At 45.2% G+C, this 26185-nt stretch overlaps 1 protein-coding gene across 2 annotated transcripts in view; it reads left to right on the forward strand.

The window, feature by feature from the left end:
* Nucleotides 1–26185, forward strand: part of LOC141127239 (hydroperoxide isomerase ALOXE3-like) — a 112064-nt gene that overhangs the window by 52293 nt on the left and 33586 nt on the right. For both annotated transcript variants that reach the window (XM_073613505.1, XM_073613506.1), the window contains 3 exons: nt 2729–2872; nt 12689–12892; nt 25215–25301. In XM_073613505.1, coding sequence (XP_073469606.1) covers nt 2729–2872; nt 12689–12892; nt 25215–25301 — 435 coding nt within the window. The remainder of the gene's footprint in view (nt 1–2728; nt 2873–12688; nt 12893–25214; nt 25302–26185) is intronic.

The following is a 26185-nucleotide window of genomic DNA, read 5'->3' on the forward strand; positions in this document are numbered from 1 at the left end:
ATGTCAGACATAGGCGATAACTATGGTCTCACCCTCCTGCAACGAAGGATAGATTTCTATCAAAAGACATGGGATTTTTGTAGGGAGATAGTATGTCTATTCACAGTAGGTACCAACAAATGAAGTATTTAAAAATTTTTTATTTTTATTAAATTACAAAAGGGAAAAAACAAAAAAGAAAAAGAAAAAATGTACACGACAGATATCAATATATATAAGCATCAATAAGACCATCCAGTATTGTGTTCAAATCCTATTCATGCCTGTCAGCCAACATGTTTCGCAAAAGAATAATTGCTTCATCAGGGCATAAGGCGGCATCATTGATTCATTTAAACTATAAGAACAACAAATAAATATACTAGAGTTAGAATTTTCTGGTGGTCATATACATTCAGATGTCATGAGAGATGTATAATAATTCGTCTAAGCAATTAATCTGGTAATCTCACCTACTGGTGCAAGTCAAGGGTTAAAAGCATACTCCACCATTGCCAGGCATCGTCCACTATGCCAGCTGGTGCAAAAACTCCAGGGGTGCCAGATCCCAGCCGGATATTGCCAATAGAGGGACTGGACCGTACGGTAGCAGGACAAAAATCTAATAAGATATATAGAAAGCAAAGAAATCGATAAAGAGTCGCTAAAAAAGTCGCTAACCAATCTAAAACTGTAATGTATGTTTAGTCCATTCAAAAAAGTAATCAGAACGACAAATAGTTCATCTCCCTTGACAACAGCATAGCATGGACAGGTGAAATTAATGCCTGGCCATGCATACTGAGGAATGGGCGTTTAACAATAATATACAATATGGTGTTGCGAGCAATGTGTACTACCCCTAGCAATCAATAGGTATATGCTTGATGGTAAAGTCCCTATATAGACTCCAAAAGGGGGGGTGGTGGCTAATGGGGAGGAATTAACTAATTGTCTAAATTGCAGGCTATATATAGATAGCAAGCTTGAAAGGAATCAATTAATTGCATATGCACCAGGCTGTGGTCTCACCCTCCTCTTCCTGATGACAAATATAGAGGATAACTATAGTGTCATCCAGAGACAGATCTGAAGCGGGGGGTGTGTAATGTCACTCATACTTGCTCCTTTCATTTCCAGGTGGAGGTGAATTACTAGGACAGTCAGAGATTTCTATTGTCGGAGTGCAGCCACCTGATGAATGCAGCAAAATGTATTGGAACTGATCCCCAGTATTTCAGCTGCTGCAGGAGGATTGTATCTAGTAAATGATGCTCCCGCTGCTCCTCCTGTCCAGGTCCCGGGGGTCAGCAAGGAAGGGACAAGAGCTACATGTCACCTGTCCATGACTGACGATCTGCTGACTCCTGCTTTACAGGCTCCTAAGAAGAAAAAAAAATAAAAGCACATTCTTTTACCTGCAAAAAAATGTGCATTTTTTTTTTTTTAAGTGAACTTATTCTGATTCAATAGATGCAGACAGCTAGGCTCAGGAGTAAGCCCGCACGAGTGCCCCCATAGGAAGTGGCTTATTATGGGGCACTTGGCGCAGGGCAGGAGCCAGGAACACTAGTAGAAGACCTGAGAAGAGGAGGTTCAGGGCCGCTCTGAGCAATTCCATTGTACATTACAATAGTCTGTTGCAAAGTGGAAACTGTTCTGTGGTCAGATGTATCGAAATTTGACATTAGATTTGGCAACCATGGGTGCTGCGCCTAGCAGATTAAAGAGGTGAGGGACCTTTCAGCTTGTTATCAGCACTGAGTTCAAAACCTGCATCGCTGATGGTATGGGGTTTCATTAGTGCCTATGGAATGGACAGCTTGCACATCTGGAAAGGCATCATCAATGCTGAAAGATATATCTAGGTTTTAGAGCAGCATATGCTCCCATCTAGATTATGTCTTTTTTCAGGGAAGGCCTTGCATATTCCAGCAGGACAATGCTAATCTGCATAATGCATCTATGACAGCAGCATGGCTTTATAATAGAAGCGTCCGGGTGCTTAACTGGCCTGCCTGTAGCCCAGACCTTTCACTAATTGAAAATAGTTGATGCATCTTAAAACGAAAAATTTGACAAAGAAGACCGAGGACTGTTGGGCAGTTAGAATCCTATATCAGGCAAGAATGGGAAATATTCCTCTTGCAAAACTGAGTGTTGTTATAAGAAGAGGGGTGTTACACTGTGGTAAACATGGCCCTGTCCCAACTTTTTTTAAAACATGTTGCTGCCATCAATTTTAAAATTGCCTTATTTTTTCTTAAAATGGTACATTTTGTCAGTTTAAACATTTAATATGCTTTCTATTTTCTACTGTGAATACAATATGGGTTTATGAGATTTGCAAACTATTGCATTCTGTTTTTATGTAGATTTTACGCAGCGTCCAAACTTTTTTGGAATTGGGGTAAAACGAACTGGTATAGTGTATGTGCAGCCAACACTTAAGTTTTGGATACAGTAGGGAAGGGTTGAAACCCTTGTCTGTTTACTTTTTTCTGCGTCCCAATAGGATGATTTCCTCAGACACAAGAAGTGAAAAGAAATCTGAAACTTCATAGAGGTTCTAATCCATGTGTATTCTTCTATCCAAAATAAACATAATGTTTTGTCTTTACATAGACTTTAAATTAGCTCGGTGGTTTGGTCCTATGTAACAAAATAAACATTTGCTTCTGTGCACACGTAGACTAAATTAATTCATTTATTTCATTGCTGATCAGATTTTGTAATTGTTACCTTTCAGAATGGTCACATTTTCCTGGCAGATTATGAGGTTTTCCAGGGTGTTCCTGCTAATACTATCAATGGAAAGCCTCAATACAGTGCAGCCCCTATGTGTCTACTGTGGAAGAATCCTCAAAATCAGCTTGTCCCAATTGCCATCCAGGTATGTTCACTTACGTATTTATGGTTGTAGCACCCTTCTACATAGACTGCAAGGTCAATTTGGTATGAGGCTACTGCAGTAGCCACGGGGGCCAGGTTTTAGTTTGGTCTGCTCAAGACTCTACAGGCTGGAAGTTTAATTTCTTCCCCCTGACTCTAGGAGAAGCTGGATGGGTGGTGGATGGGTTCCTGTTAAATAGGCTGGGGTCCAGAGGAAAGGGTTCTTTCACCTGTGAGGAAATAGATCTGTTTGCCCTGGAGCACTCCTGGGCTGGATGCTTGACTTCTCATTTGGGTGGTCATGCCCATGGACTGTGTACGCTTTGGGACCCTGTGAGTAAAACCTCCTCGCTTGAGTTAGAGTTTTCTTGGCCTCAGGCACTGGAACTTGGACTACCTCAGTCTTCCACTATTTGTGCTACTTTTTTGGTGCCTGGTTCTCAGCTGTGCACATATAGACTGCCCTAGGTGATTATCATTCCCTTGAGAATGACTAGTGTTACTATCAAGATAGAAGTCTCCTCCATTAGAAATCTGCTTCGTTTTGGGGTATCCTGCACATAGTTGCCAACATTGTAAAAAAAAATGTGGGACACTTTTGTGGCTGCAGGCGGAGCCGTACAATAATTAGGGGGTGGGGCATTCATTTGTAGGCGTGGCCTAGGAAAACATACAAATGTCGCGCGCGACATAGTGGACGTGGCTTAAATGGGCGTGGCTCAAGAGGGTGTGGTTAGAGTCTGAGATGAATGAGGGATGGAGAGGGAGAGAGGGGGAGAGGGATGAGAGGGGGAGAGGGGGAGAGGGAAATGACGGGACAGCAGCCCCAGATCCTACACAATAAAAATATGTATATTCTAGAAAGTTTAACAATCAGCAGATAAAGATACTCCAAACACCTGGTGTTAGCACTTCAATCATCCCGGCACCATGGTTGTTATGGTGTCAGGATGATTGAAGTACATTATTTCTATTATTACATTGCAATATAAAATTAAATCATTCAACTCACCATAATGCAGAATCAGTGGGATCCCTGAGCGTGCCTGCCACCAGCCGTCCGTCCTTGCGTCAGATGTCCCAGCAGAGTCCGTCCTTGCATCAGGTGCCCCCAGCGGAGCCCCCCCTCACACCAGGAGTCCCCGGCGGAGCCCCCCTCACACCAGGAGTCCCCGGCGGAGCCCCCCCTCACACCAGGATTCCCCGGCGGAGCCCCCCCTCACACCAGGAGTCCCCAGTGCAGCCCCCCTCACATCAGGAGTCCCCGGCGGAGCTCCCCCTCACATCAGGTGTCCCCGGCAGAGCCCCCCCTCACATCAGGTGTCCCCGGCAGAGCCCCCCCTCACATCAGGTGTCCCCGGCAGAGCCCCCCCTCACATCAGGTGTCCCCGGCAGAGCCCCCCCTCACATCAGGTGTCCCCGGCAGAGCCCCCCCTCACATCAGGTGTCCCCGGCGGAGCTCCCCCTCACATCAGGTGTCCCCGGCGGAGCCCCCCTCACATCAGGTGTCCCCGGCTGAGCCCCCCTCACATCAGGTGTCCCCGGCGGAGCTCCCCCTCACATCAGGTGTCCCCGGCAGAGCTCCCCCTCACATCAGGTGTTCCCGGCGGAGCTCCTCCTCACATCAGGTGTCCCCGGCGGAGCCCCCCCTCACATCAGGTGTCCCCGGCAGAGCCCCCCTCACATCAGGTGTCCCCAGTGGAGCCTCCCTCACATTAGGTGTCCCCGGTGGAGCCCCCCTCACATCAGGTGTCCCCAGTGGAACCCCCCCTCACATCAGGTGTCCCCAGTGGAACCCCCCCTCACATTAGGTGTCCCCAGTGGAGCCCCCCCTCACATCAGGTGTCCCCAGTGGAGCCCCCCCTCACATCAGGTGTCCCCAGTGGAGCCCCCCTCACATCAGGTGTCCCCAGTGGAGCCCCCCTCACATTAGGTGTCCCCAGTGGAGCCCCCCCTCACATTAGGTGTCCCCAGTGGAGCCCCCCTCACATCAGGTGTCCCCAGTGGAGCCCCCCCTCACATCAGGTGTCCCCGGCGGACCCCCCTCACATCAGGTGTCCCTGGCGAACCTCCCCCACAGCAGGTGTCCCCAATGGAGCCCCCTTGCATCAGGTGTCCCCAGTGGAGCCCCCCTCACATCAGGAGTCCCACAGCGGTGCGCCCCCCCACCTCAGAGGTGTCCTAGTAGTCAGTGTCCGCATGGCTAGAACCCCCACCCCTTTCCATATCAGACTGGCAGCGGGGCGGGGGGGGTAGGCGGGGCGAGGCGGAGCGGGGCGGAGGGTGGGCGGCGATGCAGGAGCTCCGTCTAGCCCCCCCAGCCGTCTTCCTGAACTTCATTAAAATGGCGGCCGACGGAGACCTCTAGCGGCGGCGGCGGTGATGGCGATGGCGGCGGCGAAAATCGTGAAGTACCGGATTTCTCGGGACATTTACCGGGACACCACAAATTCGGGAATGGCGTCCAAGTCCCGGGAATGTCCCGGGAAATCCGGGACAGTTGGCAACTATGCCTGCATTACTCCCAGACTGGTCCTGGTGGGGGGTTCATCAGAAGGACTGAGGAGCTAGATGGTCTCCTGGAGGAAGTCCAGAGGAACCGGGTCACCAAAAACATGCTACCCAGATCCTTGAGAGCAGTAAGAGACTGCACCTTGACTTGGCCTGCAGTGAGCGCAGGCTGGATCTGCTCCCCTTCGTGCACTTTTACACAAATTGTTGAACTCCAGAGCCCCTGATACTTGTGTATTGCCTTGCCCCAAGTCTCCAGATTTCAGAGAATCTGCAAAGGAAGGTAGATGGGTTGGAATACCCTTATGTGCCTAAGGCTATCATGGAGGAGATAGAGAGAAAGAGAACAAAGTGGTATGGGGAGGATCTCTAAAATTACCTCTGTGTTCCCAAACTTTTTAGGAACTACAGTTACCCTGCCTATTGGATAAGATTCCTGAACATTAAGGCTAGCAGGAATTTAGGCTGTCTTATTCACAAAGATAGCGAATTCAAAAGTGTACAAGTACACAGTACATACAGCATTCCTAGCAGTGGTGTATTTAGGTTTTGTGCTGCCCTAGGCCTGACTAAACTCATGCACCCCCCCTAATTTAAATACGACCCACCCTATCATCTGTAAACCACACCCCTTCCGCTTTAGGCTCATTTGGCACCTTTCAGGGGGGAGGGGGGAACAGGTACTTGTTTTTGACAGGTACCCTTCCCCACTCCCTGGAGACTGCGCTGCCCCCTCTGAAGTTTGGCCCCCCTCCTCCTTCCTCCACTGGGGCATTCAGAAAGTGCAATGCGCTTCGCACACGTGCAGTAGTGAACCGTCCGGTTTCTCTTACCATGAATGATGGTGGCAAAACCCGAGAGCCAATCCGAAAATCGGCTGAGGTGTCGACATCGCGGGATCCCTGGACAGGAAAGTGTCCTAATATTAAAAGTCAGCAGCTACAGTATTTGTAGCTGCTGAGTTTTGATGTTTTCAAGGGGTGGGGGCGGAACTCCTCTTTAATGAGTTTGCATTGATTTCAGAATTGATGGAGCACTTTATTGCAATATCATGATATGCAAATTAATGCACTTTCACTAAATGTGGACTGTTTAAAGGGTTTGCATTGATTTTAGCATGCATGGAGCACTTTACACATGCCAGTGGCGGCTGGTGCTCAAAATCTTTTGGGGGGGTGCAAACAAACTAGAAAATTCAGAAAAAAAGACATCAATTGCAGCCTCACTGTGCCCCATCAAACGCAGCCATTGTTCCATCAAACGCAGCCACTGTGCCCCATCAAACACAGCCACTGTGCCCCATCAAACGCAGCCACTGTGCCCCACCAAACAGCCACTATGCCCATCAAATGCAGCCACTGTGCCCCATCAAACGCAGCCACTGTGCCCACCAAACGCAGCCACTGTGCCCACCACATGCAGCCACTGTGCCCACCAAATGCAGCCACTGTGCCCACCAAACGCAGCCAATGTGCCCATCAATTGCAGCCACTGTGCCCATCGAACGCAGCCACTGTGCCATCAAACGCAGCCACTGTGCCATCAAATGCAGGCACTGTGCCCCATCAAACGCAGCCACTGTGCCCACCAAACGCAGCCACTGTGACCGAAACACAGCCACTGTGCCCACCAAACGCAGCCACTGTGCCCATCAATTGCAGCCACTGTGCCCCATCAATTGCAGCCACTGTGCCATCAAACGCAGCCACTGTGCCCATCAATTGCAGCCACTGTGCCCATCAATTGCAGCCACTGTGCCATCAAACACAGCCACTGTGCCATCAAACACAGCCACTGTGCCCATCAATTGCAGCCACTGTGCCATCAAATGCAGCCACTGTGCCCCATCAATTGCAGCCACTGTGCCCCATCAATTGCAGCCACTGTGCCCCATCAATTGTAGCCACTGTGCCCTCAAACGCTGTCACTGTGCCCCATCAATTGTAGCCACTGTGCCCATCAAATGCCAACACTGTTCCCATAACAATGATATAATTTATTAAATGACTTTACCTGCTGTCCTGGGGGGTTCCCTTGTGCTTTCTCACTCCTCCTGACGTCACTGCCAGACCTCGCTCCAGTGCCGAGTAGAAGCAGTGCAGAGGAGGGTAGGCGGAGCATAAGGCTCCACCTCCGCCAGTCACCGGCCGCTTATGGGGGCGTGAGTCACACGCCGCCCCCCCACATGAGAGAAAGTCCCTCCACCCGATTCCCGGCTCCCGCCCCCCGCACACATGCAGCCCACGGCGGCCGCCTTGCTGTAGTGGGCGGTGCTGCTGTGTATGGGCGTGCTTGGCAGAGGGTGGAGGGGCGTGAGCTCTGCTAAGCACGCCCATACACACGCCCCTCCACCCTCTGCCAAGCACGCCCATACACAGCAGCGCCGCTACAGCAAGGTGGCCGCCGTGGGCTGCATGTGTGTGGGGGGCGGCCGCGGGAGCCGGGAATCAGGTGGGGGGACTTTCTCTCATGCGGGGGCGGCTTTTTTTGCCGCACCTCGCAAAGTGCCGCTCTAAGCCTAGGCCGGCAAGACAAAACACAGCCCTGACTCCTAGGAGAATTTCAGAGTCATTTAGTCTATTGGAACCTTCATCTGTATCTGTAGACCATCAACAGGGTAGAGAAAGGGATGATGCAACTGGATGGATGAGAGAATAATTTATGAATGGCTGAGCATGAGAAAGGACCGAGACTGGAACCTCTGCAGCTCCCACAGAAGAACCGCAGAAGAACTGGGTAGGATCACCTCAATGCAGAAGAAAATGAACAGCATGCCGCTGAGGTTACTATTATAAAAAAAATCACTTTATTAAAATAATTAGCACACTTACATTGAAGTTAGGGAAAGGGAACACCTGAGACCAAGCAACTGTGATCATTGTGGGGCTGTAGGCATCACTTAGCAAACAGAGACCAAGGATGACAGGGCACCAGCCAGCTCAAGGTATGGATAGTAGTGGCGGTGTTCTCAGCTGTCAAAATGCCTTGTGGATGTCGGGAGAGGGGGTGTGCATGCCACGTTTCCAGGGACTTTGAAATTAGAATTTGAGAAAGGCATTTGAAAGAAAAGGCGAAGTCCCTGAAAACGCGCCATGCATACCCCCTCTCCCAACATCCACCAGGCATTTTCACAGCTGTCATCCTTGTGTGCGGCTGTGAATGCTGCCGCTACTATCCATATGTAGCGATAACCTCGTGAGGGCTGCTGAGTATAGTAGTCCACCTGTCACCCTGCCCAGCCAGGCACACACTTTTTACACTCCACAGAGACAATAAAGCAGTCCTTGCATTTTATTTGCCCAAAAGGAGGGGACTTATGGGATGCCCAAGTAAGTGATCAGAACATTACAATTTGGGACTATACATAAACTCAGGTCCATAAATATTGGGACATTGACAGAATTCTAATCTTTTTGGCTCTATACACCACCACAATGGATTTGAAATTAAACGAACAAGATGTGCTTTAACTGCAGACTTTCAACCTTAATTTGAGGGTATTTATATCCAAATCAGGTGAACGGTGTAGGAATTACATCAGACTGTATATGTGATTAGAAAAAAGTCCTGTGAGCCACAAGTGTACCTATTGCTTACACAATAACACTACTCAGCTGCATACGTTGAACACGTCTCATATATCGTGCAAAATTAAAGGTAAAAGAAATATGTTGCGCTAAAGTGTGCTGAAATAAAAAATTAAAATATGTGTATGTCCATGGACATGAATAGAACCATATAGTGACACTTAAAAATTAATATAGTGATACTAATAAACCCAATTTAAACACAAAAAAATATATAAACTATACATGGGCTCATAAAGGTACAGTATATACAACCATTACAACCTTATATTAGTGTGCAAAGTGTAAAATCAATACAACCAGGCATGCTACAGTGAAAACAAAATCTAATACAAGATATACATATATATTACCAAAAGTACTTGGTGCCACACAATATATGTGAACAAACAGTCCTCAATAGAACAATAAAAAATATGGTGAAATCTGGAAGTTCAATATCAGAAAAATGTGCTAAAGTGTCCAATGATGTTAATTTCCAGCGTGCTTATAAATTTTCTTTGTGATGAAAACCATGCTTTGGTGCAATCCAGTGGCCCCCAGGAATTATGCTCACCTCAGGGCGTGTGACTCAGCTGCTAACTAAGTCAAAATATGCCTTTGAACCACCCCAGGGCTCAATATAGGTCACCAGATACCAGGTTCCAATATGATCAGGTTCCAATGCTGGCGTTTTCGATGCCCAGTGTGAATGAGGCCTTAGAATGGAATCCTCCTCTTTTTATAGAAATTTCTTCTCACTTCCTGTTACGTCTCTGGAACAGGTAATGAAGGGAAATCTTCTTTCCCTGGTAGGGAGTTTTTCCTGGAGAAGGAATATTGGAGGTGTAGTGGGGGTTGCGGCACACAGCTGTGCCGCAACCCCACGACACCTCCCATATTCCTTCTCCAGGACTGTAGATGATGTAAGAGCTCTGACACCTGATTTGGTCCCGATACAACTTAGTGCTGTATGTGGTTTGCTTTCAAATTCTACATTGTTCGAGTAACTCTTTACTATGTGGAATACCACATATAAAAATGGTTATATTGTTGTTTCCTTCTCTCACCCTTGTTTATCGCAGGATACTTTGCTCTTGTTTAAGAGCTTTTTTGTGTTACAGCCCATGTAAACAAAAATAGATTTTGGGCTTACGTAAACTTTAATACATCATTTTTTCACGTCTTTTTTAATGGAACTTGGCCTCTCTCAGTCTCTCTACAGCAGAGCTCAGTGATGGGTGGCAGAGCCTGCTCAAGGAGCCGATAAGTTGTGGGGTAGTGCAAGGGCATGCTGATAGCAGGAAAGAAGAGTGGGACAGAGAGAGGTGAGCTTAAAAGTGTGCTGCTACTCTTTTCACTGTCCAGTCACAGGTCGGGGGTAGGGAGGAGACCTGTAAGTGAAAGTGAAAGGTCGGATCCCTTTCCCATCCTTCCCAGGAAGGACTGTGCTGCGTGGTAGAGTTGTCTGTATCTCAGAACTGGACATAAAAATCCTTTTGGCAGGTTATACAGCCTGAAGTAATAATTAAGGGGCATTTCTTGTTAAAAAGCAATACCGGAAAATAAGCAAAACGAATCAACAAACTGTGATATAACAGCAAAAGTTTCAACTGTTACATTTCAGAAACCCTACTCAATTTACCACTTTGTATAAAAAAAGATGTCAAACTGCCATTAAAGTAGGCACCTCTGGGTGTCTTCACCTCTATATTTTTTTAACTCAAGTAGTTTTTTTTTTTCGATGAGCAGTTGCTTTTTGTTACAGGTGGAAAAGACGAACTTTCCCACTTGTCCTCCCTCCCCTCAGCCCAGCCCCAATTATAAACTTATAGTTCAATTTGTCTTGTGTTCCTGTCCTACCTCTTCATTAAAATGTGTGTGATTGATGTGAGTTGTACTTCCATATGCAGAGTAGCAGGAAGGGACACAGTAGCCGCACCCCAACCACAGCACAAAAATGGCATACAGAGTTGAAAACAGTCAGAAGAAAGAGAAAATATGAAGTGTACGGTATATATTTTTTTCAATTTCAGTAATATCAACTGGTAGAGAGCAAATGGTGAAGAGACCCCAACCTCACCACACAGCTAGAATATGATTAATAAACAACTAGAGGGGGTATAAACTAAGCATCTGGGTTGAAGACACTTCAAATATTGTATTGCTTCCATTGGGAGAGTAATTGGGAACCTTTCAGAGGGCTAACTGCTCTTTTAGAATGTTATGTTTAGTAGGTTCCCTGGCTCCCAGCCATTAACTTAGCTATCTGTGGGTTATCAATGGCATAGGGGCAAGATCAGGAATGTCAAGGCAGTTACCCCACAATTTTGCAAATTTAAGAGGAAAACCTCCTCATCTTTAAATCAATATTTCTCATGGTAGATTATTAACAGTGTCTATCCACATGGATCAGGATTAATCTGATATGAAAAATTATTTTTAATTCTCCAACACCCCACAGCATATGTAGGAGGTACCCTGGAGCCTGACAATACCTTGTACAGTCAGGATTTGGTCTTCATCAATACAGGTAAAGATTTAGTGGAGTGCGATAAGCTCAGTGCATCAAAAATAGTTGAGTGAACTTTTGGAATAGTGATAACGACACTATTGGTAGAGCATCAGACATGCAGACAGGGACCCAAATCCTCTTCCTTCAAAGGCAGGGAAAAAGAAGCACCGCTTGAATGCTACTGTGTAAAAAACCATCCAGCACTGCTGAAAGGTGCAGGTTTGCTGAGAGAGAATGTCTAGCTCAGTACGAGACTCCAAAATTTATAGCAAATACCGCATACCGCCAATCTGAGCCACACTGACACAAATCCACCATAAGGCTTCGGCTCAGTCTCCCACTCATCAGGCACACCCCTCAAATGCATTTCAACCGCTAAGGGCTTAATCATAGAGCAATTTAGCCCTTAGCAGGTGAACCGCATTAGAGGGGTGTGCCTGATGGGGATGAGAGCTGAAACGTTATGGTGGATTCCTATCAGTGTGGCTCACATTTCCTGTGCGCAGTATTTGCTATTCATTTTGGAGTCAAGTCCTTTTCCTATTTTGCTTTACAGGGTTACTGAGCCCAGGCATTTAGCATTGACAGAAGTATGATGGTGTAAATAATGGAGTGGATTCTTTTTTGTTCTGGATGTACAGGCCACTAGCTTAAAGAAGATCTATCACCAGAAGAGAATACATCTTGTTAAATCTACCTGGGGATCCTGTGCACATAGCATTTGTCCGCATCTAAATCTGTATAGGGGTTGCTGAGCTGTTTTGTCGGATAGCTCTGTTCTGGAGTCCTCCATTTCCAAGGGTGATCTCTTCCAGGCCCCTGCTTTACCAAGGCTGATGTGTTCTAGGCTCCCCTTTTTCCGGGTTGCTCTTTTCCACTCCCCCCTTAACCAAGGCTGTTCTGTTCTGAGCTGCTCTTTATCTCAGTCTCTTTTGCTCCTGCTCTGGATTATCCCAAGTAACAAGTTACTCTGTTCCAAGCTTCCATCTCCTCAAGTTTTTTAATTCCATACTCCCCTTCTTCACAGGCCAGACTGTGCATTCAATTACACTAGTATGCTTTGCAAGCACTTTTCAGAGTTTGTGATGCCTGGACCATTATAAAAGTCATTCAATGCAATATAATTGTAAATAAAACAAGATCGAAACAGTAAAATACAATACTTTTGGTTAAATGTCATGACCAAAAAAAAACAAAAAAAAAACATTATCTTTTTGTATTCCAGATATCTCAGATCCCTGGAAAAAATTTTCCCATTTTTCTGCCCAGTGACTCGGAATATGATTGGGTATTGGCCAAGATCTGGGTGCGTAGTGCTGACTTTCAGTTACATGAAGTTGACACTCACCTTCTCCGTACACATCTCCTAGCCGAGGTCTTCTCAATTGCAACTACCAGGCAACTTCCAATGGGGCACCCAATGTATAAGGTGAGTAAAGAGTCTGAAATTATTATATTATATGGAGACTGACTGGATATTTTGCTGTTCCCTAGAAGAATTGCCATCAAATTGGTAATTTCTATTAAAATGACATGAGGTAGATCATCTAAATGGGTGCAGAGATTTTGGTAAAGGTTTAATAGGTTCCAATAATTTTTTGCATTGTGTATAGGTAAAACAGATTTGTTTAGGTGCATCTTTTTTTACAATACCACTACAAATATACAGTATATTCATCACCATGTTTTGCTAAAGTTTAAGGTCAATGTTAGGGTTTAAAGTGATACTACAATAATTGTAGTGCTGAACCCCTGAAGGAGCCGCTGGATCCATTTGGTCCCGTTTCTCTGTCCACAACTCTGTGAACAGCACCACACACTCTGACACACCTGGGTGGGCAGGGAATGTTTATTGCAGGTAGCTGTATATACACCCCAAAGGCTCAAGGTGAATAGACACCAGGATTGGCAACTTGTTAAGTAATAGCAAATAGTATATTACAGCAGGTAAACAAAAGAATATATATACTGTAATGAATCATTGGTAAGGCCCCTTTCACACTGGGGCGGTTTGCAGGCGTTATTGCGCTAAAAATAGCGCCTGCAAACCGCCCCTAAACAGCCTCCGCTGTTTGTTCAGTGTGAAAGCCCGAGGGCTTTCACACTGAAGCGGTGCGCTGGCAGGAGAAGAAAAAATCTCCTGTCAGCCGCATCTTTGGAGCGGTGAAGGAGCGGTGTATTCACCGCTCCTAAACCGCTCCTGCCCATTGAAATCAATGGGACAGCGCGGCTATGCCGCGGTAATACCGCGGCTATAGCCGCGCTATACGAGGGGTTTTAACGCTTTTTCGGCCGCCAGCTGGGGGTTAAAACCGCACCGCTAGCGACCGAATACCGCGGTAAAACAGCGCTAAAAATAGCGCTGTTTTACCGCCGACGCCCCCTACCGCCCCAGTGTGAAAGGGGCCTAAGAGAATTAAACTGCAGTGGTTAACAGTAAGAGAAATATAATGCAATGGTTAAACAGTAGGAAAAATATACTGCAACAATTAGACAATAGAAGTAATATGCTGCAGAAACAATAATTATTATAAAGCCCATCCCCTCTTGATGCCTATACTGAGCAACCCTTAATAGGGTGAAACATACATGTAGTACTACCTCCGTAAGGTCTGCAGGTAAAAGCTGTTTATTCCCTAATAGTATAGAGCAGGGGTAGGCAACCCGCGGCACACAAAGCCTCTTTTGCCGGCACCTGACTCCCTCCCCAACAGTAGAGCAGTGCAGGGAAGTGTGAGACACTAATGCATTCCAATCTCACAATTCCCCATGCCGCACCTGCACTGGTGGGAGGCACTGTACCCCACACATTGTTAACAACGGGAAACATTGGTTATCTAACTCTAGCTGCAATCATCAGCTCTTGTGATGGGGAAGAGATTGGATGCAGTTCTTGGCGGCCCCTGTTTACAGGAGGGAGAGGACTGTTATTGGCCACTGCCAAAGCCAATCACAGTTCTGCTAGCCCCGCCCACCATCTGGAGGAATACGACTCGCTTGGTTGCCACTACCAATCTCAGAAAGAAGGGATTTCACTGTGATTGAGAAAACCACAATCAGGTGACAGTTTGTGGAATTACTGTTGAGCTTCTGGGAACTTTGTTGAAAAAAATAAATAAATAAATAAATAAATAATATATATATTTATTTGAACTCTGGATCACTTACACCTGACCTCTGAACTTTGGGTCACTTACTACTGAACCTCTGCACTCTGTGTCCCTTTAAGCCACAGCCAGTATTCAATGAAAATCACACCCAGTTTTGCTGCGGCACTCGGCACCGCACTTTTTCTCAGCTGCGGGGGATCAATCTTGCATACAGGCTCACTGCTTTCAGAAAATGCCCCTGACCTGAGCGCATCATTACACATCAATTCCAGATGCTTGTATGTGACATCACATACATCCCATACATCACATTCAAGCACGTGGGCTGGATGCAAAGTGGATCAGCAGGATGACCCAGAAGGGGGTTCAGTGGTGGGACAGAAGAACGGGGAACAGCAGTGGGGCAGATGTTAAGGGGGTACAGTGGTTTGGCAGAAGTGCAGGAAGTACAGTGGTGGGAGAGATGAGTTCTGAGTTCGCACCAGAACACCTCGAATAGGCAAAAAGTACTAGCAAACATGCAAACCCTGTTAAAGTCTATGGGACACCAACATGAAACATCAAAAGTCCTAATTTTAAAGCTGAAATGCAAGTTATTGCAATAAAAATTATATGGGGACCCAGGAACTGCCCTGGGGGACATGTATCAATGCTAAAAACAGTTTTTAAAACAATTGTTTCTTAAAGGAGCAGTGATTTTAATGATGCTTAAAGTGAAACAATAAAAAGGAAATATTCCTTTAAATATCATGTCTGGGGGGTCCCCTTAGTCTGCTTATAAAGTGGCGCATCTGTGCGATGTATAGAACATGCCGCAGCAATAATGACATTTCTAAAGTAAAGCATTTAATCCAAACTTACTCGTGGCTGTAACGTATTGCCGACTCCTGGCAATATAGATGAAAAAAGATTAAAAAAACGACGTGGGGTCCCCTCCAGTCCATACCAGGCCCTTTGGGCCCCCGTCAGGAGGGGGCGGGGCCACCCAGTTATGTCACCAGGTGCCTATATAACAGCTGTCAAAGCATAGAGAGAGCAGTCGGTGGGAGGCCTCCCATAGTGGCAGAGCGTTTTCATTTTTTCTATTTTTTGGGTCCATTGGGCAGCGCGATTGACGGTGGATTTATATCGCGGGATACTTTTTTTTTTCTTTTTCAATAAAGGATTTGTCAAAAACTGTCTCTTGTAGTTTTTACTTTTTTGACACTTTTTTGGTGAATGGATAGGGTACGATGTACCCGATACCCATTCACATGGAGGGGCTGGGATCTGGGGGCCCCTTTTTAAAGGGGGGCTTCTCGATTCCAATAAGCCCCCCGCCCACAGACCCTGACAACCACCGGCCAGGGTTGTCAGGAAGAGGCCTTTGTCCCCATCAACATGGAGACAGGGTGCTTTGGGGAGCATGGTATGGTTAAGGAGGCCTGCCAGGCTGCTTGCTCGGATAAGGGACTGGTATGGATATTAGGGGGGACCCCACACCAATTTTTTTTAAAAATTTGGCGTGAAGTTCCCCTTAAAATCTATACCAGACCTAAAGGGCCTGGTGTGAATTTTTTGGGGGGGACATGCTTTTTTTTCTTAATTTTGTCATAAGGTTCCCCTTAACCACTTCAATACACTGCATTATATACTTTGCACTGCACTATATACTCTGCACTGCGTTATATAGAGCAGTGGTCATCAACCCTGTCCTCAGGGCCCACTAACAGGCCAGGTTTGCAAGATAACTGAAATACATCACAGGTGATATCATTTGCTGCTCAGTGATTGCAATATTCTAGTCTGCATCTCCCCAAGGTAATACATAAAACCTGGCCTGTTAGCTGGCCCTGAAGACAGGGTTGATGACCACTGATATAGACTACACTGACTGCACTATATACTCTGCACTGCGTTATATGCACCATACTGACTGCACTATATACTCTGCGCTTCGTTATATACACTACACTGACTGCACTATATAGTTACATAGATACATAGTTGGTGAGGTTGAAAAAAGACACCAGTCCAACCTATGTGTGTGCTTTTATGTCAGTATTACATTGTATATCCCTGTATGTTAAAAGAGAAGTATGCTTTTTTTTTTTTTTTTTTATTGCCCATTCATACTTACCTAGGTAAGTCTGTCCCCCAGCGCCTCTGCACTGAGAAATTGAGCCACCAAACACCAATGAGGGCTCAGTTCTCTCACTTCCCCGAGCAGAGAGCTGCTGACTGTCAATCAGCAGCTCTCCTGCTTTGCTCCTCCATGCTCACTGGAGCGATGAGCTGTGGAGGGGCGGCGAGCGGCTGTCTCAGCATGTCAGTGGCTCGACTGATCCTGGTAACGTCAGCAGACAGTGGACTTCAGACCACTCTCTGCTGAAAACGGGTCACAGGAGGGCAAAACGGATTGCACTCCTGTGGCCCAGAGGAGAAGCCCAGCCAAATGAGCTCAGGCTGGACTTCTCTTTTGAGGTCGTTTGGGTGCCTATCTAATAGTTTTTGAAATTTTCTATGCTCCCTGCTGAAACCACTGCTCTTGTGGAAGAGAATTCCATATTCTTACCGCTCTTACAGTAAAGAACCCTCTACGCAATTTAAGGTTAAATCTCTTCTCTTCTAATTTTAGTGAATGGTCGCATGTCTTTTTAATCTCCCTTTCGTGGAAAAGTTTTATCCCTATTGTGGGGTCACCTGTATGGTATTTGTACATTGAAATCATGTTCCCTCTCAAATGTCTCATCTCCAGAGAGAATACTGTAAGTTCAATGCTCGTAATCTTTCCTCATAACTAAGGTCCTCCAGTGCCTTTATTAGCTTTGTTGCCCTTCTCTGGACTGTCTCCAGTTCCAGTACATCCCTCCTGAGGACTGGTGCCCAGAACTGGATGGCATACTCCAGGTGCCACCGGACCAGAGTCTTGTAGAGTGGGAAAATTATCATTTTATCTCTGGAGTTATTCCCCTTTTTAATGCATGCCAATATTTCTCCACAGGATGTGGAAATAGCTATACTTCCCGCGAGCGCCCCATTTGTTCGTTTGTTTGACTTGAACATCGGGTCCATCCTTACTTCAGACTATTCATCACCTCCCCAGCCACCTGGCCAAACAATCACTGCTCCCTTGAGTACAGAGTACAGAAGGAGCCAAAACTAAATTTGCTTAGCATCCAACTCTAGGAGGGGGATACATCCATGTATACCACAATAACAGCGAGCATTCAGTAGTATGCTACCCTGTTTCTTCTGCTGGCTAGCTCGTTGGGGCCCAACTGTTATGATTGCGTGCTCAAGGTAATGTTCCTTTAAGAATTGATGCAAACGCTACCACTGTAGCTCTTGCAGACAACTCTCTCCCACTTTTAGCAAGGTGTAATGCAGGGTTGGCCAGTGACCTCTCACCACTCTGTGTCAGCAGAGGATCTCCTTCTGCTCAATGGCAAAGTGTACCCCAGTTAGTGCCTCAGCATCTGGCTCCTCAATTTGGAAGCAGGCTAAACCAGCATTCAGGGCATTCTCTGATGCTCCAGAAGGACTGCCACTGTGCCCCTCTTTCATTCAGGTGCAGCGATCCACTCCCAGCCTGAGTCTCTGCAAGTCGTTCCCTCTTCTTTTCCTCAACTTGGGAAAACTTACATTGCTCCCCCTCCTCCTCAGTGCCTCTGAGAGTTCAAGAACAAAACTGTAGTACAGGCTAGGTCTCTTTGGGGACTACATCTTCCAGTCCTCCACATTGCTCCTTAAAGGCTCTGGCAGTCCACACCCTCAGGTCGCCCCCTAGTGAATGGAGGGCAGCTCTAACACTTACTAACACAAAAATCCTCTCCCCAAACATAAGCAAGAGAAACATTGTACACAGGAGACTGGCTGTCAGAGTAATGATATTACCCCTCCTTTGCCATTTGCTGCTGGTACTGACACTCCCTTCAAGGCAGCAAGGGTACTTCTGTGGCTACTTTGTACACTGCTACTTCACTTGCTACAAACTGGGTTTGCAAAGGCATTTGGTGTACACAAAGGTGATTTATATCCTTTATAGCTATTGAGGAGTATATTTTAATAAGAGGTTTTGCCTGGCATTCAGCTCTAAGGCATGGTATGGGCATTACTAAGCATGCAGCATAAGCAGCATATTTTCCCTACATCTGTTAAATATCACAGCTGTATGATCACTCCTAAATCCCTCACATGAATTAGCCTCATTTCTACTTATAGAAAGTATGGTGTTTTTTTGCTAGGCTTCTCATGTGAGCAGACGTAGCTCCCTCTCCTCCCGCCGACTACCAGCCTAATATCAGCTGGGACATCTCTCCCTGGGACCCACTTGGCCCCTGTAAACCATCTTGGCCGGTGGATCACTCCCGGGGCTTACCCTGAAGCCCTAACCGGTCACAAGAGCTATGCCAAGGGGGAACACGGAGGACAGAATGGCATTGGGCTGGAGCTACCAAGATTGCGCCGGCCTACCACCTCCACGCTTGCAACCTAAGGACAGAGATAGAGGGGCGGTAGAGAAACTACAGCAATTCGCCTGGAATCCAGTCCCAGATCTTCCTACACCGAGTCGCTTACCAGCACATGTCATTGAGAAGCCTGACATCCCCATGCAGAACTCGGCTAGAAATACAGGGGAGAGATGGGCACACAGACTGGGAGAGTGAGAGTGAGACTAGGGTGGAAGAGAGAGTATGGCCTGTTGTTACCACTAAGCTCATACAGCCTGCTCAGATGGGAGAGCCGACATTAAAAGATGTGTTCCTAGCAGTGCAGACATGCAATACTACTCTGTCTACCGTGTCAAATCAGTTTCAATATCTACGTGAGGAGGTCACTATCATGCATCATGACATGCAAAAGGTGTGGGAGCGCACATCTGCTGTAGAGGGCTGAGTTAGAAATATTAAGGATGAATTAGCCTTTATGCAGCGCTACCTTAAGGTGGTGGAGCTTCAATCGAATCGCCATACTAATCGCATAAATGACCTTGAAAACAGACTCCGTAGGATAGCCCTAGGGTGGCTGCCATATGGCTAGATAGGAATGAGCAACATATGCTTCCTTCCTGCAACAATGCTCCCACTTGATGCTGTATTAACTCAGTGAACTGAAGCTACCCCCTTTGTGTTTTTTCTCTCTATTTTTGAATCAGTTCTTCAGAGATGTCCCTCTCAAGATAAGCTATAGGCAGCAGAAGAGCAGCCTTTTTTTTTCTTAGTTTGTTCTATATTTTGACAAGTTGCTGTTAAATGGCATGGGCTGGATGTTCATATTTAAGCCTGAATCTATTTTTTCTCCCCCAGTTTCCCCTGTGGGAAAAATGTTCTACTTTTTTTCTTTTTTGTTTGGTGTTGTTAGTTTTGTTTGGATGGTTTTTTTATGTGTATGATGGTGAGCTTGCATATCTTACCACATTATTGCTGTATTATGTGATCATATGGATCTGGTCGACTGGATTCCTACATGTACCTGGTTTAGGACTCCTGAGATTGCACTATGGAACTGATTGTTCCCCAGTATTCTTGGAACTAATATACACCTTTGGATACATGCACATTCCTAGCTGCTGCTTATATGTCACGGTTTAATAATGGTTAATGAACTTGAGCTAATGTCCTGGAATGTGAGAGGACTGAAGATTCAACAAAAAAAGGCTATTTTTTTCTGCCTTAATACAACCAAACGCGTTATTGTCTGCTTGCAGGAAACTTCCCTCACTCAGGACACTACCTCTTCATTACAGAATAGGGCTTACCCTATTCAATATCATTCTGTATACTCTGCATTTGCTAGAGGCACTAGTGTATTGAAATCCTCTAAGATTCACTTTTTCCTGCAGGCATGCTTTGATAGATCCTGAGGGTAGATACATCTTATTGGTATGCAATTTATTTTTCATGACACGTATAGTGGGCTCAGTGTATATTCCCCCGTCATATAATTCTGAGGTACTGCGGAATATTGGTATGTTTCTGATGGAACATCCTGGTATTCCTTTATTGATAATGGGGGATTTTAATAGTGTGTGTAACCCGGGCATGGATCGTCACCCTGCAGGTCCCCGGTCAGAAACGTATTTTTTCAGGCAGATACAGGAACCGGGACTACATGATGTGTGGCGGCTCCTTAACCCTAAGACCCACATCTACTCGTGTTGCTCTGCCACCTATAAAACCTTATCCAGGATTGACTTAATATTGGGCACAGATTTAATGCTCCCATTAATATTGGATATGTAATACTTAGGATGCCATGAAGGCTTTCTTGTGACGGCTATTGATAAAAGCTATTAGTGCTTTTAAATAATCTAGTGTGGAGTGGGAGACCCTTCTCGCAGCGGAGGTTAACAAAAAGAACTCCAATATATTCAGACTCCCACTCCTTCAAACCCTTCTGCATGGAAAGATATACAATTATTATATAAAAGGACAGATTTGGATAAAGCTGACAGTGCACAAATTTTTCACCAGGCGTAGATATTTTGAGGAGGTAGAAAAAACTGGGTATATGTTGGCAGTTATTGCTAACTCCCAGACTCATACCAATTTTGTTTCCACTACCCTCATGCCTGCAGGAATGGTCTCTCATAATCAAGATGACATCTTATATTCTTTTAGCACTTTTTACAGGGATTTATATCAGAGTAAGATAACTTATCAGTTGAACTAACTTGAAGACTTTCTGGCTCCCTTGAAAATTCTCTCCCTTTCTAGTAAATGATTGTAAGTGCCTTAATGCCCCCCAACGTTAGAGGAGCTAACCAAAGCAGTCTTGGATTCCCCCGATGGTAAGGCCCTGGGTATTGACGGCTTGCTGTCAGAAATATACAAGACATATGGAGATATACTATTGCGGGAACTGTTGAAAGTACTTAATCAGGCATTTATTTTTTTTTAATTCCCAGACTCTATGAATTATGCTAGCATTATAGTACTACTCAAACCAGGTAAAGACCATCTATCTCAGGAGTCTTATCGTCTGATTTCATTATTAAATTCGGATGCTAATATCCTGGCAAGGGTCCTAGCTACCAGATTGAGCAATGTTGTGCAAAAGCTAATGCAGCCTGACCAGTCTGGCTTTATCCCAGGTAGGTACAGCCATGGGCGTCCACAGAACTTTTTTCAGGGGGCATCATTTTAAGGTCATCCATGCTCCGCTCCTTTTTGACAATGTCATTATCACATTATCACAGTCAGAGACTGCAGACATAGTACAGGAGATGGTCAGACACTGCGGACATAGTACAGGAGACGGTCAGACACTGCGGACATAGTACAGGAGACGGTCAGAGACTGCGGACATGGTACAGGAGATGGTCAGAAACTGCGGACATGGTACAGGAGAAGGTCAGAGACAGCAGACATGATACAGGAGATGGTCAGAGACTGCATAGAGGACTATTTACATTAAAACTTGACTCCTATACTGGATAGGTTCAAGACTAAGAGCCAGGTGTGGACTAAATTGCCCCTATTGGTGGTAGGATGAGCACATTTTATAAACATGTTTTGGGTCCCCCAGTTACTCTATGTTTTGCACAATTCACCATTGTGGGTGCCTCTTAAGTGGTTTAAAATAATAGATTCTCTATTCTGTATTTTATTATGGAGAGGCCAGAACCCCAGAATTAAGCTTTCAACACTATAGCTGCCTAAAGATGGGGGGGGGCTGGCAGTGCCTTAATGCAAAATTATATTTTTTAGCAGCTCAACTCCAGCCCGTTGCAGGGTGGAAAATTGGCCAGACCCTGTTCAGTCCTTACTTTTGGGTAGGTCTCCCCTCTACCAATTAATAGATCAACTAGAATTAGTGTCTTTTGCACATGCTTCCCAAAGTCCCAACCTAGTACTCATACACAAAGCAATACAAGAATATATCAATATATTCTCCACTATGGGGAAATGTAAATTATGAGGAATTGTATAAATTAGAGGGGGTTTGAGTCTTGGCATGAACTGGGGATTCATTAAATTGCTCAGTTGTATAGTCAAAATGTCTAAAGAACATTCCAAGACCTACAGACGACTTATTCACTGCCCTCTTCTTCCAATATTTACAGCTGCGACAAGCCCTGCAGGCCCAGTTCAATGATATTAAGCCAGAGGTACAGACTATGCCACTTATATAGACTTCCTTGCAAGGACTCCTCCACATATAGTTATCTGATTGAACAATACCAGAGGGTGGTTGATTGTCCAGGTAGAAAGGGGTGGGAAAAAGATATAGGAGTTCTATCAGATGATATATGGCATAATATTTTGAAACACGTGCCTTCGGTATCTGTATCACCTCAGCAATGCTTAACCCAACTGTTCATAATTCATAGAGCATATAGGACTCCACTTAAGTTGTACCAGTGGGGTAGACAAGATAAACCTGAATGTCTGAGGTGTTCCAGATCTCCCGCAGATTTAAGATTTACTGCATATGTTATAGAAATTAAGCCAAATTGTTTAGGTACTGGCGAAGTCCGGTAGACACCATTAATTGTGCCTATCAAACCCATATAGAATTGGATCCCAAGGTATGTTTATTGGGTTATTTAGATGAAGAAATATTTTCACCTGAAGCTACAGTGCCTATTAATAGGTTGCTATTTATAGCGCATAAAATGATTGCATTAAAGTGGATGTACCTTGGACCCCCCACACCTGGTTTGGCCCCTTTCTTCTTAGTATCCCATAGAACACTACAGTGTTGATAGGTTGCAGTTGGGGCATAGTGTGGCTTTGGAAAGCCTCTGAAGACATTTCTTCAGCGTGCAAATGATAATCTGGGGAGTGATATTAGACGGTGTGATGGGATTCACTTTGGGCGGGGGCTTGTGGAACCCAGCTTACCTTAGAGAGGTCGGGAAACTCCTTGTCCAGCTCCCCCGGCCCCTCCTATGTGTAAATATCCCTGTGTCTATTAGGGACATAGAGTGACCGAGAACCCCAGTCAGGTCTGCACTAACCAGACTCGCCGTTCAACCACATCTGACTCCTTTCCTTTTACCCCTGTTATTTTGGGTTCTATATGTGTGGTTTGTGTTGAAAGAATGAAGGGGCTCTTTCACTTGGGACAGTAATATTTATTAACAATATCCCTGAAGAAATATATGAAGATAAATTCCACCTTTCGTCTCAGACCATTGCTAGATAGTTTGAGGTGGGGTGGGGTGGTTATGTGTTTGTTAAGTGCTTGTATCCCATTGTTCTATTGTTTCTGTCTGACTTGGGAGCAAAGTATTATGGGATGCATATGTGTATGTGGATTAGATGCTAGAGGGGGAGGGTTTTTTTTCTCCAGCAGCCCCTCCTAAAAATGGTCTACTGTTGGAAAGTTGAATACACCTTTTTGTGTCATGTTGCTGGCGAAGGTAAAGTTTACCCCGCCCTGTGTCATTATGCAAAGAAGGGGGGGTTGCCATGGTCAGGCCTCGCCATGGTCAAGCAAAGAAGGTGAGTGCACATGCTCAGCATCATATCCAGAGGTTGTCTTTGGGAAATAGACATATGAGTGCTGCCAGCATTGCTGCAGAGGTTGAAGGGGTGGGGGGTGGGGGTCAGCCTGTCAGTGCTCAGACCATATGCCCCACACTGCATCAAATTGGTCTGCATAGCATTCGTCCCAGAAGGAAGCCTCTTCTGAAGATAATGCACAAGAAAGCACGCAAATAGTTTGCTGCAGACTAAGGACATGGATTACTGGAACCATGTCCTGTGGTCTGATGAGACCAAGATAAACTTATTTGGTTCAGATGGTGTCAAACGTGTGTGGCGGCAACCGGATGAGAAGTACAAAGACAAGTGTGTCTTGCCTACAGTCAAGCATGGTGGTGGGAGTGTCATTGTCTGGGGCTGCATGAGTCCTGCCGGAACTGGGGAGCTACAGTTCATTGAGGGAACCCTGAATGATAACATGTACTGTAACATACTTAAGCAGAGCATGATCCCCTCCCTTCGGAGACTGGGCTGCAGGGCAGTATTCCAACACGATAACGACCCCAAACACACCTCCAAGAAGACCACTGCCTTGCTAAAGTAGCTGAGGGTAAAGGTGATGGACTGGCCAAGTATGTCTCCAGACATAAAATCCTATTGAGCATCTGTGGGGCATCCTCAAATGTAAGGTGGAGGGGCACAAGGTCTCTAACATCTATCAGCTCCGTGATGTCCTCATGGAGAAGTGGAAGTGGACTACAGTGGCAACCTGTGAAGCTCTGGTGAACTCCATGGCCAAGAGAGTTAAGGCAGTGCTGGAAAATAATGGTGGCCACACAAAATATTTACACTTTGGGCCCAATATGGACATTTTCACTTAACGGTGTACTCACTTTTGTTGCCAGCGGTTTAAACAATAATGGCTGTGTGTTGAGTTATTTTATGGGGGCAGCAAATTTACATTGTTATACAAGCTGTACACTCACTACTTTACATTGCAGCAAAGTGTCATTTCTTCAGTGTTGTCACATGAAAAGATATAATAAAATATTTACAGAAATGTGAGGGGTGCACTCACTTTTGTGAGATACTGTAGGTAGATTTCTCATGGTGGTTAAAGTTCAGCTATAAATTGATAGAAGGCAATAATAAGGTAACCTATAATAATATTTTAACTGTCTAGCCTACAGCAAATGTCATTTCTTAAACTAATATTTTTTTTTCCTAGCTGATAATTCCACACCTTCGCTACACTCTAGAAATAAATGCCTTTGCAAGGACGAAACTCATTGGACCAAAAGGAGTCTTTGATCAAGTAAGAACCAAATCAATGGCTACATTGCTCCTGACTGGACTGTTCCATTATTGGCCCGGGCAAAGTGATGTCAGTAACAGACCACAATCAGTAGAATACACAGTGATTCCCTTTTGTTCTCCAAGAATGAACTTTATTATTCTGGAAATTATTTGTATTTCTAAAACTGTAAAAATGGTGTTGGTTGGGGGGTGGGGTACAGAAGGATTTGTGGATGGAGACTGAAAATCCTTGCTCTTTGCGCCAATGTCTACCCAGAACTATTTTTTAATGAATGTACGGTATATTTGGGGCTTTATTTTCAGTCCATCCTACCTAGGCACATTTGAAAGATAATGATCTACCCCTTTGTTTTCATCAGTTGTACACAATTGTTACTGAACAGAACTAGATAAAATTATTGCAATCTCTGTCACATAACATACTTCCAATCAAGTTTCCAGAGTGTTATTTGTACCTCCCCTCCCGTTAAAATGGTAATAAACCCAAAACCAAAGATATAATATATTGCAGCTTACCAATCATTTGATGTTTTGCCTGTATTTGTTTTTTTTTTAGGCTTTTTTTCTCTTTGTTTTGACCTGGTGATCTGGCCAGTAACACACCTCTATTAGGGCTCTTGCACACTGCAGCTAAAAAAAAAAAAAAAAAAAAAAAAAAAGCTGCTTTTACAGGCATTTGAGCTTTTATTTCTCTGCCTCGAATTTGGGTTTTTAGAGTGTTTACACTCTGGATGAAGATGCACATTTGGACAGCAGCATTCTCAGTCTGGGGAGAGTCGAATGTTAAATGAACTGGCAGATTTAGATACACTAATAAATTGAAGCCAAACTCCAGCTAATATTTTATAAGAATTTTTTCCCTTTTTTCTCTTTTGGGATAAA

The sequence above is a fragment of the Aquarana catesbeiana genome, linkage group LG02 (genome assembly GCF_042186555.1).
Source record: "Aquarana catesbeiana isolate 2022-GZ linkage group LG02, ASM4218655v1, whole genome shotgun sequence".
Lineage (NCBI taxonomy): Eukaryota > Metazoa > Chordata > Amphibia > Anura > Ranidae > Aquarana > Aquarana catesbeiana.